Source organism: Erpetoichthys calabaricus, chromosome 3, assembly GCF_900747795.2.
Source record: "Erpetoichthys calabaricus chromosome 3, fErpCal1.3, whole genome shotgun sequence".
In the NCBI taxonomy this organism is placed as follows: Eukaryota; Metazoa; Chordata; class Cladistia; order Polypteriformes; family Polypteridae; genus Erpetoichthys; species Erpetoichthys calabaricus.
The window spans coordinates 38,785,221-38,799,897 of record NC_041396.2 but is presented as its reverse complement, the minus strand read 5'-3'; the positions used below and the strand labels follow the sequence as shown (position 1 = coordinate 38,799,897).

The 14,677-nt window shown below is 41.6% G+C and overlaps 1 protein-coding gene across 1 annotated transcript in view; it reads left to right on the top strand.

The window, feature by feature from the left end:
* Positions 1 to 14,677, top strand: part of LOC114649269 (sodium- and chloride-dependent GABA transporter 2-like) — a 46,479-nt gene that overhangs the window by 5,752 nt on the left and 26,050 nt on the right. Inside the window, exons 3-4 of the mRNA XM_051924817.1 lie at positions 9,690 to 9,824; positions 11,834 to 11,974. Of these exons, the coding sequence (XP_051780777.1) occupies positions 9,690 to 9,824; positions 11,834 to 11,974 (276 nt within the window). The remainder of the gene's footprint in view (positions 1 to 9,689; positions 9,825 to 11,833; positions 11,975 to 14,677) is intronic.

Here is a 14,677-nt window from a genome sequence, read left to right as displayed (position 1 = left end):
TTACAAGTAGTAACAAATAATATGTGACACTGAGAAATTATAATTCATAATAACGGGAACAAGTAAAAACTACGACTTCCTAAAATAAATACTGTAAATGTAGGCATTTCAATCAATAATTTAGGAGGCTTGTGTGTGCATTTCAATATCGATTTAAGAACTAAGTAGGCCATCTGTTGTAGTAAACGGTAGCTCAAGCAGCACTTAACAGTAAATAGTCTAACAACTAAATATAAGTGAATGAAACGAAGAAGCCACGCCGCTACAATAAAGGTTTGCACTGTCATTCTGCCTGTTTCGAAGGCTCTGATTGGCTAAAACTGTTTATAGCGAATTGTCCCAAGTTGGAAGTGCTGTATAGGGATCAGAAACGAAAAGAGACATTTAAGCATGCTGGACAGTAGTTTGTTTTTCTACAATACAAATTCATTATGACATCAGGGTCACCAAACACAAAAATATGAAGCGGCGGCCCAACCTTCCCTCGATAGCTCGATTCGCTGCTATCTGTCCAAGTTGGAATTTTTTGTTAAATGGAGGAATTGAAAAAAAAAAAAATTTCACAAGAGGAGAGTCAATGATGCGAATCTCTGGTGTTTATACTGAGAGACAGTTGCAATATCATTGAGCCAACTAATCGGGATAATTAGCGAGCTCCGCACAACTGAACTACTACTACTGTTCCTACCACAGCGGATATAGACAATATATATTGTTTGACATATGCACGTTAAATTGGTTTAATTGACACGAAAGTATCATTGTTGTATTCTCCTAATGAAGACAAAAAATTGTATTTATAGATGTATGATGTACGGTTTAGAAGAAAATTAAGCGTTGCATAAAAAGGTTGTACGATTTACCTAATCTTTTTATATATAGTATATTAAGTTGATATATGACAATATATCTTTGACACTATGTATTAGACAAAGGAAATCACAGCAATCCACAATAACAATAATGAATTCTCAGCAACTACCTGAATTGTCGTTTCAGGCCATCACTTCACTATATCAACTGAAGTGTGTAGTGTCAATACGAATTACAAAATATAACTAGAGAGTTAAGTGTCAGATTAACTCTAAAAAATATAGAGGTCAATGCCTTCAAGTGTGTTGAGACTTCATAAAGCCTCCTTAAACTGCTCACCGCTTCGACTGCCTTGACGGTTCAGTAACCAGTGCACATGTCTGTTTGGTGCTTTGAACCGCGTATCATGATACAATCCCAGTGTGCATGTCTGCTCAGTGCTTTGAACCGCGTGTCATGATGCAATCCCAGTGCACATGTCTGCTCGGTGCTTTGAACCGCGTGTCATGATGCAATCCCAGTGCACATGTCTGCTCGGTGCTTTGAACCGCGTGTCATGATACAATCCCAGTGCGCATGTCTACTCGGTGCTTCGAACCATGCTTGATGATTCCAGTGCACATGTCTGTTTAGTGCTTCGAATCATTATTCATCGAGCTCCCGTTTGAAGTACATATGGTATCAACAGAGTTCAAAAACTCGACAGAATTGCCAGGCGAAATTAATGTTTGTGGATGATCAATACATTTTAAATGATTGTGCCCAATAATACTTAGTGGCAAAAAATAAAACTATAAATTATCCATCCATCCATCCATTGTCTCCCGCTTATCCGAGGTCAGGTCACGGGGGCAGCAGCTTGAGCAGAGATGCCCAGACTTCCCTCTCCCCGGCCACTTCTTCTAGCTCTTCCGGGAGAATCCCAAGGCGTTCCCAGGCCAGTCGAGAGACATAGTCCCTCCAGCGTGTCCTGGGTCTTCCCCGGGGCCTCCTCCCGGTTAGACGTGCCCGGAACACCTCACCAGGGAGGCGTCCAGGAGGCATCCTGATCAGATGCCCGAGCCACCTCATCTGACTCCTCTCGATGCGGAGGAGCAGCGGCTCTACTCTGAGTCCCTCCCGGATGACTGAGCTTCTCACCCTATCTTTAAGGGAAAGCCCAGACGCCCTGCGGAGGAAACTCATTTCAGCCGCTTGTATTTGCGATCTCGTTCTTTCGGTCACTACCCATAGCTCATGACCATAGGTGAGGGTAGGAACATAGATCGACTGGTAAATTGAGAGCTTCGCCTTGCGGCTCAGCTCCTTTTTCACTACGACAGACCGATGCAGCGCCCGCATTACTGCGGATGCCGCACCGATCCGCCTGTCGATCTCACGCTCCATTCTTCCCTCACTCGTGAACAAGACCCCGAGATACTTGAACTCCTCCACTTGGGGCAGGATCTCGCTACCAACCCTGAGAGGGCACTCCACCCTTTTCCGGCTGAGGACCATGGTCTCGGATTTGGAGGTGCTGATTCTCATCCCAGCCGCTTCACACTCGGCTGCGAACCGATCCAGAGAGAGCTGAAGATCACGGCCTGATGAAGCAAACAGGACAACATCATCTGCAAAAAGCAGTGACCCAATCCTGAGCCAACCAAACCGGACCCCCTCAACGCCCTGGCTGCGCCTAGAAATTCTGTCCATAAAAGTTATGAACAGAATCGGTGACAAAGTGCAGCCCTGGCGGAGTCCAACTCTCACTGGAAACGGGTTCGACTTACTGCCGGCAATGCGGACCAAGCTCTGGCACCGATCGTACAGGGACCGAACAGCCCTTATCAGGGGGGCCGGTACCCCATACTCTCGGAGTACCCCCCACAGGATTCCCCGAGGGACACGGTCGAATGACTTTTCCAAGTCCACAAAACACATGTAGACTGGTTGGGCAAACTCCCATGCACCCTCCAGGACCCTGCTAAGGGTATAGAGCTGGTCCACTGTTCCGCGACCAGGACGAAAACCACACTGTTCCTCCTGAATCCGAGGCTCGACTATCCGACGGACCCTCCTCTCCAAGACCCCTGAATAGACTTTTCCAGGGAGGCTGAGGAGTGTGATCCCTCTATAGTTGGAACACACCCTCCGATCCCCTTTCTTAAAGAGGGGGACCACCACCCCGGTCTGCCAATCCAAAGGCACTGTCCCTGATGTCCATGCGATGTTGCAGAGGCGTGTCAACCAAGACAGTCCTACAACATCCAGAGCCTTGAGGAACTCTGGGCGTATCTCATCCACCCCCGGGGCCCTGCCACCAAGGAGTTTTTTGACCACCTCGGTGACCTCAGTCCCAGAGATGGGGGAGCCCACCTCTGAGTCCCCAGGCTCTGCTTCCTCATTGGAAGGCATGTTAATGGGATTGAGGAGGTCTTCGAAGTACTCCCCCCACCGACCCACAACGTCCCGAGTCGAGGTCAGCAGCGCACCATCCCCACCATATACAGTGTTGACACTGCACTGCTTCCCCCTCCAGAGACGCCGGATGGTGGACCAGAAACTCCTCGAAGCCGTCCGAAAGTCGTTCTCCGTGGCCTCCCCAAACTCCTCCCACACCTTTTGCCTCAGCAACCACCAAAGCCGCATTCCGCTTGGCCTGCCGGTACCTATCAGCTGCCTCTGGGGTCCCACAGGACAAAAGGGTCCTGTAGGACTCCTTCTTCAGCTTGACGGCATCCTTCACCGCCGGTGTCCACCAACGGGTTCGGGGATTGCCGCCACGACAGGCACCGACTACCTTACGGCCACAGCTCCGGTCAGCTGCCTCAACAATAGAGGCACGGAATATGGCCCATTCGGACTCAATGTCCCCCACCTCCCTCGGGATGTGGTCGAAGTTCTGCCGGAGGTGGGAGTTGAAGCTGCTTCTGACAGGGGGCTCTGCCAGACATTCCCAGCAGACCCTCACAACACGTTTGGGCCTACCACGCCTGACCAGCATCCTCCCCCACCATCGAAGCCAACTCACCACCAGGAGGTGATCAGTTGACAGCTCCGCCCCTCTCTTCACCCGAGTGTCCAAGACATGTGGCCGCAAGTCCGACGACACGACCACAAAGTCGATCATCGAACTGAGGCCTAGGGTGTCCTGGTGCCAAGTGCACATATGAACACCCCTATGCTTGAACATGGTGTTCGTTATGGACAATCCGTGACGAGCACAGAAGTCCAATAACAAAACACCGCTCGGGTTCAGATCGGGGGGGGGCCATTCCTCCCAATCACGCCCTTCCAGGTCTCACTGTCATTGCCCACGTGAGCATTGAAGTCTCCCAGCAGAACGAGGGAGTCCCCAGAAGGTATGCCCTCTAGCACCCCCTCCAGGGACTCCAAAAAGGGTGGGTACTCCGAACTGCTGTTCGGTGCATACGCACAAACAACAGTTAGGACCCGTCCCCCCACCCGAAGGCGAAGGGAGGCTACCCTCTCGTCCACCGGGGTAAACCCCAATGTACAGGCTCCAAGTCGGGGGGCAATAAGTATACCCACACCCGCTCGGCGCCTCTCACCGGGGGCAACTCCAGAGTGGTACAGAGTCCAGCCCCTCTCAAGGAGATTGGTTCCAGAGTCCAAGCTGTGCGTCGAGGTGAGTCCGACTATATCTAGCCGGAACCTCTCAACTTCGCGCACTAGCTCAGGCTCCTTCCCCTTCAGAGAGGTGACATTCCACGTCTCAAGAGCCAGCTTCTGTAGCCAAGGATCGGACCGCCAAGGTCCCCGCCTTCGGCCACCACCCAACTCACACTGCACCCGACCTCCTTGGCCCCTCCCATAGGTGGTGAGCCCATGGGAAGGGGGACCCACGTTGCCTCTTCGGGCTGTGCCCGGCCGAGCCCCATGGGTGCAGGCCCGGCCACCAGGGGCTCGCCATCGAGCCCCACCTCCAGGCCTGGCTCCAGAGTGGGGCCCCGGTGACCCGCGTCCGGGCAAGGGAAAACGCCGTCCAAAATTGTTTTTCTTCATAGGAGGTTTGTTTAACCGCTCTTTGTCTCATCCCTCACCTAGGACCAGTTTGCCTTGGGTGGCCCTACCAGGGGCATAAAGCCCCGGACAACAGAGCTCCTAGGATCATTGGGACACGCAAACCCCTCCACCACGATAAGGTGGCGGTTAAAGGAGGAGACTATAAATTATACATCATACAAATGCCGACTGAATGATACAGACTGGACAACTATCATATGTGTTTTAGGAAATTGTTTTATTATTGCACTGTGCTGTGACTAAGACAACTTTTTACTGATCGCCTATCTGGACCTTGAACGATGTGCTCTCGAGGGAGGGATGCTACTGGTAAAACAAATGCTTTTTCGACAGCAGGTCTAGATGTGTTTATCCCGCTGCTTTTTGTTGCCTCAGCACTCAAGAGGATCTTTAATGTCGACCTTCATACATGAAATGCTCACCTTGGAGTGTCCCTGTGTGCGTCTGTGTGTCAGTGTGCCAGTGTGCCAGTGTGCCGGTGACTGATCCACGCTGTGTCTCTCAGCCTCTCTGCTGTGCTCTGGATTTACACCTTTGAATGTTTGATGCAGCAGAGCAAATTCAACCTGATCAACCACAGTGGGTTTGTTATCACCTTATTCAATGGTGGGATTCATGGACGTCAAATGGCAATGTATAGAACTTGGATTAATGTAAATACGTGAGCTGCCTTCCGCAATTAGTCATCACATTTTGATGGCAATTCTAAGTGGGGATGATTCACAAACAAATCTCTTATGCGATCCTTCCACAGTATCTCTCAAAAATTATTTAGTACAAATTGTTATAAAGATTTCACTCCTGATCGTATTTTTATTATTATTATTAATTTTGATGAGTCTTTAATTCAGATTGAACTCGGGCTTTGCACTACACTCAGAATTTGAAAAGCAACCACCTTAGTCAGATGAGCAACAATCGTCTGTGACAGCATCTTTTCTTCATAGCAAACTCGTTACTTTTGTGCTCCACAAAATATTGTAAAGTATTAATAAATGAAATATCTCAATACTTGATCGAATAATAGCATCTGTGATTTAAGGATTTCACCTTTTCTTTCTCAAATGTGCTTACCTATATCATGGCAAAGTACAGGGAAAAACATTTGTTTTCCGTCTACTCCGTTTTAATTAAGTCAGAACAAAGGATAAATAACAAGGCTCGTTTTCAATTTATGTTTTTTTTTAAACTACAACATTAGGGCCGTGGAACCCCAAACGTTGGGCTATTAAATCTGATCTCAAGAAAAGATGAGGGTTAATTATAATACTAATAACAGGAGCGATAATAATGATAGAGTGCAAAAGTGAATATTCATTGAAAGAGCCAGGGATCCAAGAGTGAGGCGTCTTATTTTGTTTAACTCTTGCTATCGTATAGTACATTCTGTCTGTCGGCGTTAGTTATATATATATATATTTTAGACATCAGACTCTAGAAGCCGCTGACGAGCCCTTCTCTTCGTTGCCAGTCTGTAGCAGCGAAAAAGTAAAAGCAATATGAGTTTTAACAGACGTCATTGATGTGGATCATGAGTTTGTGTAACGTTAATGAAAATGGCCAGGAGGTGTCACTAGAGAGGTGAGTGTCAAATGCTTCGAAGCTTCAATACGATTTCCGACACAATTGCTTCGAACGTTTCCACGCTCAAATCACGATGTATAAAACCTAAACTTGGTGCAAAGCCACACACATTTTCACGATAGCTCAAACCCTGGCATAAGCAAGTTCATTGTATCATGAATGTAATGGATTCTGTGTTCTGTTGGAGGAAGAGAAAGCCCGTTTAAGAAGCACATAGTGATTCACACACATAGAGCACATAGAAGAACATACAAAACAAAGCATTTAACTTGATATTTTAGTTATAATGGGATTTGAGAAACTAATAAATTAAACGATTTTAAGATGAAGTTTATGATGTTCTACTTTAATGACAAAATAAACTACGTGAAATTTCAGGATTTAAGTTTACATTTTGAGCTTTTTTCTCAGTGTGTCCCTATTTTTTTTTTCTTTTATCTGTACCCTAATAAGTTTTCATATGACACTCAGACAGCGGGCTGCGACTTGCCTTTTCATGGCGACTATGATATCTGAAAACTTCTTTTTTATTTCAGGTACTGTGTGACTTTGTGAACTTGAGCTTTAGAGTTTTTTCGACACTCTATTTCACTCGATCAACTTATTTTTGTTGTTGTTTATACCACTGTTTAAACCAACAAATAGTATGTTTTTCTTTGCCTCCATTTGGTATTTGATGAAAGTCTTGTACATGTAAATAAAAATCTTTTAAATTAGTTCTTATTTCTAAAAATGCACTTAGATGAAATGTGTTGGACACTGATGGAAAATTTGTAACTAAACATTTATGAAAAGATTGTGACTTCAATCCTGTCACATCACCTGTTTTCCATTATGTAAAGTACACTGCATGTTTGACTTTTTTAATCTATTTGCTCCTGGAATTGCTACATTATATCAACTTTTAGGCCTATTTTAGCCAAACAATTGAAAATATCCTGTTACATTGTGATTTCTATCCAAAGTAACCTAAATACTACTACTACCTGTGCACATTGTAAATTAGGCCTGCCAAGTACATACCCAGCAGCCATTCAAATGCTCTTTTTTCATTTGGATGAGAACAAACTTTGTGGTCTCCACTTTTCCACCTGTCTATTAGCCAATAGGGAATGTACAACACTAATTATCTAAAAATCAAAAACACGATTAAATAGTATCTATAGGTGCAGCAGTCTGACAATAGAAGTGAATTTCATCTGTTCCATTTTGATCAAATGGGCAACATTGAAGCTGGAAAAAAATGCAGCTTAAATGAGCTACTACTTGTTTCCTAAACCAATTTGTGCACTCACTGCAACCTAAGTGTATAAGATTCATAAGGAATAAAAATCACAATACACATCTATAGAAGTCACCTGACCTTATATATATATATATATATATATATATATATTGTCAGAAAAACGACCAGAAGACATCGAGAAGGTTTGGGGATCAGTACTGCACCGCTTTGAAACACCGGGCGGAGCCATAGGCGCGGACATCTCCGTGTACACAGGTAATTCTGGTCTTTGTTTTTAACCACTGTCGCGGTAGTACATATCGGCAATCAACAACAGAAATGTTGCTGCCGGAATCAAATAAGGCTTCTGCCTTGTAGCCATTTACTATGACCTCACCTTTATGAGCCAAAGCCAGGGGGTTTGAAAGCGCACACAACCTATCCCTCTCTCTCCACTTACATTCCGCCTTGCCTCCGAGCGAGGACCACGCCCGTGGGATCGGGGACTCCGATGCAAACTCCGGCTTATGTCGAGAGGGCAGTGTAAGAGGGACGTAATCTCTACGGCTTCTACTTAAGGACCGTTCAGCCCTCTCAAATTGCGAGGCTGCCCTAGATGTTTCTATGAGCTCAATGAGCTCGTTTATGTTTGCAAATTCTCCCCAGACCGGCTGGGTGAAATGCTCTGGCAGGCTATTTATGAATAAAAAACAGGCCACTTTTTTCACTAACTGAAAGGTGGTACATTCAGCGGGCCTTAACCAGCCTGCCACCTCTTGCCATAGAACGTCTAGCTGTTCTTGGGTAGACCGTTCAGGGTTAAACCTCCAGTTTTTAATTTTCTTCACCTGCTGCTCTGGGGAATGTCCACCTTCCTCTGGGACCTTAGCCCCGGTGGGACGGACAGCTCTCTCCTCCGAGAGAGCATAATAAGTCCCCATCGTATCCCCCATAGAGACCAGCCCACATCTGTGTGTCCCAACGACACTCTCCCTATTCAATTGAGGTGACCCAGAGATAGACAAAGGGAGCACCGGTTCTTTCCGAAACCCGAGACGCACTCCCCACCCGAAAGCTCGGCCTAGGTACTCTCCCACCTGGACATGATTCAGGTCCGGTCCCGTTCTCTTCAGGGATTCCTCCATCCTGCCGACTACGCCACTGTCAGAAGAACGACCAGAAGACATCGAGAAGGTTTGGGGCAGCCACCCATTTAATCGATTACGGCTGCAAAAGCTATCAAAAAACAGAGACATGTTCATTCAACCGAGTCCAAGACAGAACTGACTTCCAGGTAGCAAGATGGCAGCTTTAAAGGCCAGTAGCGGAAGTGATGTCATCCCAACCGGAACCAGAAGTGACGTCAGTGGCTGCCCCAGAGCCGGGCGGGATTTCCCTAGAATGGTCTACAAAAGATCGAGAGGGAAAATTAGTGCATTCCGCCCCCCCCCGGTCTGGCATGGAACTACCTGTATTTAAGCCCTTTAGCTGTCTCCTAAACACACGTGTGTGACAATATATATATATATACAGTATATACTGTATATATATATATATATATATATATATATATATATATATATATATATATATATATATATATATATATATATATATATATATATATATATAGTATGTATATATATATATATATACACACACACACATATATATATATATACTGTATATATATATATATATATATATACTGTATATATATATATATATATATATATATATATACAGTATATATATATATATGTGTGTGTGTGTGTGTATATATATGTCTATGCTAACAATATTCAGATTCATTCAGCCAAAGTGGTACAAGAACAAGGTAAAAGAATCTATGAGCATAACTTGATAACACTTGGAGCATGGCAAACCATTTTTTATCAAAGATTTTAGGGTTGTTACTAGCAGCAAATACACCCCACACTCAGTTCTCTTTGGGTATCAAGTGATGTATACAATTATATGTTACTAGAAGAAAAAGAAGAATTCATAACAAAATACCGAATACCCTTTTTTTTGCACCTAGGTGTCTTCTTAGTCCCATATTTATTTTTCTTGGTGACCTGTGGTGTTCCTCTCTTCCTCCTGGAAACATCTCTGGGACAATACACTCGTAAATCTGGTCTCACATGTTGGAGGAAAATCTGCCCATTATTTGAAGGTAAGAATCACAGTCTTTATTAGTAATTTTTTATTATCTACTCTAAAAGGTCACATACAAAATTGATTATAACAAACAGTAAAAATGTTACATGAAAATTAAAATAATATTCTCAAATCAGCTTAATCTAATTCAGGGTCACGAGGGTCTTTCACTCACACATACTTCTGCTTTCACAGAGTGCTCCAGAGTCAATAAATAATCTTTCCTAGTGCTTGGAGAGTAAAAACTATGTGGAAAATATTACTGGGATTCAAAATCATGCTGAATTTGTGAAGCAGTAGCTCTAAGCACTACCATCTTAGTAATTAATTAGTATTAATTAATTCCGCAATTATTCAAGCCAGATAAATATTTGATTGGGCGTCACATAATGCTGTTTCAACTTGACTTTTTCAGTGTCATGGTAGTCAAAATAAGAAACATACTTTAATAGTTCACCTGTGGTCATCTACAAATTGTAATGATTACATAGGCATTATCATCATCAAGTTAAACTTTTAAATAGTATTGGCAAAAATCACATCAACATTTTTAGCTAAAGTGATAGACGTGCTAGATATTGTGAACAGTCTCAGAATATAAATTTGGTCCTTTCTGGAAGTACCTGAAAATTCTGAAGGTAACATCAATTTGGTCATAAATTCAAAATGTTCACAAGTCTCTGTGAGTCAAAGAACACTCAAACTTCATAAGTATTCAAACAATGTTATCAGTATGAAGTTTCCATATAATAGACGATCTAGGTGCTGGTGTGTTTATAGCTTCTGAGCATCAAAGAATAGATATACACTAGAAAAGAAGACACTGCTGAGGGAAGCAAAATAGAATTAGCACATAAAGTGTTTCTTGTACAAGGTCTTTCTCCTAGAAACACAGTGATATGGATTAAACATAAAAATGTTAATCTGAAGCCATGCCTTCTTATATGCTTTTCTTTCACTGGCATTAATGTAAAGTTGTTATAATTAGACTTTGGCTCATTCAGCAAATAAATAAGTGTACTATGATGATAAATACATGAACTTACCAGACACTTCCTATTTCGCAAAACCTCCATTACACACACTGAGACAAAGTTTAAGTGTGGGTACATCTTTATTTTTGCATTGAAGGAGTAAAATGAAATTCTTATTTGCGTGTCTGATCAGCATACAACATGTCCCCACTCTCTGGCACACATCAGTGAGTATACAGTAATTAGTCAAACATGGACCTTACCTTTAAATCTCTGAATTCTTCTGTAGCAAAGTGACTTCCTTAGATACACCCAAAGGATGTTGGACACTGTTAAATGCAGATCACAGTCCAAATTTTCATTTAATGTTTTAAAAATGTTAGAGAATTCATTATTACATCACAATTATGCATTTTGCTGGTAAAATAACATGAGTTAGTGAAGAGTGAAATGATTCATGTGAAACTAAATTTGCAGAGAATCTTGTAGTTTTGGTTTGCTTTGTTTTTTTATAACATGTGAAATATGCACATTCAGGAAATATGTTTTCATCTAATCTGCAAAATCCTTCTCCATGTGCAAAAGAACGGAACAGTTTAGTATGGTGCAGAGAATAGAAATGGACATGCAGCTAGTTGGTCTGGACATGTGGCTCCTATCGATTTGCTTATGAAGTTGGGGAAACTGAGTGCAGATGGTGTTACCCACAGTGTTACCTCTGTCCCCAAATGAGTGGTGCCAGGTGGAACTGGCAATGCGAGTGTGCAGGCAGGCAGTACAATCATATTTTACCATAGAGCTTTATGTAAGAAGCATACCTCTCCTACCAACAAAATGTGGAATATACAAGAAATTTCATTTTAGCAAGCTTAATAAAATGCAAAATCAGGTATGAAGTAAAATTTAGGGGCAGGTTTGCAAAGCTGTATGCAAAACAAAATTTTGCTATTGAGCTCAATGCTATTTAACATCCAGAGTTTTGTACTCTTTTGTTAACCTCATATAACCTCATATATTTTCAAAAGATTCTCTTATGTCTTTGTTATTGCAGGTATTGGCTCCGCCAATCTAATCATCAATGCTTACTTTAATTTTACATACATCATTATCCTGGCCTGGGCATTCTTCTACCTGTTCTATTCCTTCAGCAAAGAACTGCCATGGGCTAGCTGCAACAACACTTGGAATACAGGTGAACAAAATGCAAAAATGTGTGTGTGTGGTGAGAAAATCAAATAAATATTAAATCATTATTTAGTGGAGATAAAGCGTATTTCAAACTGAAACTGCCCAAGTGTAAGTATGGTACATCTCCAACAGTCTACAGTAACTATAAACTATAAAAGGGGTGGTGTATTCTAGGCCATAAACCACTTATTCTGACAAATGGACTGGAAATACACACAGCATGGGCCTTGAAGTGAATTAATAAGTTGTGCGTTCAGATCTTATATTATATAAGAGATACAATGAGGATGGTTGCATTGACCTCAAAAAACATGAACATTTGATCAAAATAATTAAGATTGTTTGTAGTCTCAGAAATTCATTTTTTATTAATTTTAATTAAAAGCAAATAACAATCCATATAATCAAATAAAACTTAAGAAAACCAAAATTCAACATTCACCCAAAAGAAAGAGAGGAGAGCCAGCCAACAAAGCAAGTCCTTGAAGCAGCAAGAAAGGAAGAGTATACTTTTCCCTGATAGAGAAGATTATTCTAAAATGTTATTGATTAGATTCAATAATATATTTTTTAAAAGTTTTGAACAGATCCTCTGAGTGAGAATTAGATGTTTTCCAATTTCAGATAGTATAGAACATCAGTTACCCACTGACATAAAGGTAGTGGGCTGGGATTCTTCCAGTAGAGCAAGATAAGTCTACATGCTAGTAGTGAGGTAAAGGCAATTATGATTTATTTGTCCTTCTCCACTTTAAGTCCATCTGGGAGTACACCAAACACACCTGCTAATGGGTTATTGTGACACCAAGGCTATCTGATAGGCACTCAAAGGTCCAAAACAACATTAATTTGGTGCATGCCCAAATCATGTGACCCAGTGAGGCTGGAGCCAGACTACAATGTTCACAGGTTGAATCTTGCCCTGGAAACATTTTGGATAGTTTTAATTGAGATAAATGTACTTGGTAGAAGATTTTAAGATGAATAATTGAGTGCTTTGTGTGTATGGAGCTTGAGTGTATTCTGTGCATGTCTGCCTTCCATTCTTTTTTTGAAACATTGAGTGACAGATCCTTTCATCAATGTACTCTGCGATCTTTGAAAGGAAGAGACTAAAATATTTTTTATAAATTATGGAGATGCTATCTGAGACTTCAAGACTGATCAATATTTCTCCTGGAATAGAAATTGGTGGAAGGTGAGAAAAATTGGACAGGTTCAGTTTAGCAAAGGTTCTAGCTTGAAAGTAGTGGAAAAATTGCGTAAATGAGAAGTTAAATTTGAAGCTTAACTGCTCATAGGATGCAAAAACATTATCGATGTACAAGTCTCTAAAAGTTTTAATCCCAGACATTTTCCAAGCAACACTTTGTATGTTTGAGAGGGTGGAAAAGAGTAGTTGTCATGTAGAAGTGTGACAGATAAGAGCTTCTCTGGCTTAAAGTGCCTCCTACATTGTTTTCACATTCTGAGTAAATGATGGGCAATTGGATTATTAGTGAATTGACAATAATTTATATTTGCTGGGGTACAGAGCAGGGAGTATAAAGAAGTACTGCAAGATTTTAATTCTGTTGCAGACCAGGCTTGTGTATATTCATTGATTAGTGTCAATGTCCAGGTCTTTATGGCCTGTAAATTTGCCGTCCATTTATAAATTGAAAGTTAGATAGTGCCATGCCCCCTTCTGCAATAGGTCATTATAGGGTCACCCTTTGGATGTGTGGATGTTTAGAATTTCAAATAAATGAGGTTATGATTGAATCTAATTTATTTAAAAAAAGATTTGTTAATGTATATGGGGACAGTTTGAAATAGAAAAAGAAGCTTGAGAAGGATGTTCATCTTAACAATGCTGATTGTACCTGCTAATGTGAGATGGAGAGTGAACCAACTATTCATCCATCCATCCCAGCCAACACAGGGTGCAAGGCAGGAAACAAACCCCGGGCAGGGCGCCAGCCCACTGCAGACTATTCACATCTTTTTTAATTTTTTTCCATGCAGACAGCAAAAGTTTGTTGAAAAAGAGCTTTATATTTACTTATTATATTTACCCCTAGATATTTAAACTGCTCGGCTAAGATAAATGGGAAGGTGTCCAGTCTAGTATTGTGTACTAGAGAGTTCATTGGAAAAAAGCACACTTTTATTCAAATTAATTTTGAGTCCAAATATCTTTTGAAAATCGGCTAGTGCTTTTAGAGTCAGATAAGGTTAGGTTAGTGTTTGTGAAAGTACGTTTTTCAATTAAAACATATTTTATCCTGATTAAATAATATTAAAAGCATTATTAATAGTGAAGCGTGGCACACATTAAATATAGGACTTTAGTGGATTAAGAACATTCAAAGATTATTATGCCATAAGGAGAAAATTGATGCAAAGGATTCAAAAAGAACCAAAATTTGTTAAAAGTTTGCCAAGCCAACCTAGAATTTAAATAATGCAAAAAAATTATATTAAATAGTTAGATCAAAATTGTATTACATCAATCTGCCCATTTCTACTTGAACACAGTCTTCATTTGCAAATGAACTGGGTATTTTCTTTGATTTCCTCGAGACATGCAAACCATACATTAATAAACCACACTAATGCTTATTCTTTCATTTGAATGAATATAATTTAACTACAGGGTTATTGAGTTAAGAGCAGGCAATGCCTTTCCAAGCTACACTGGAAACCAGGAAGGAACCAGGATGGT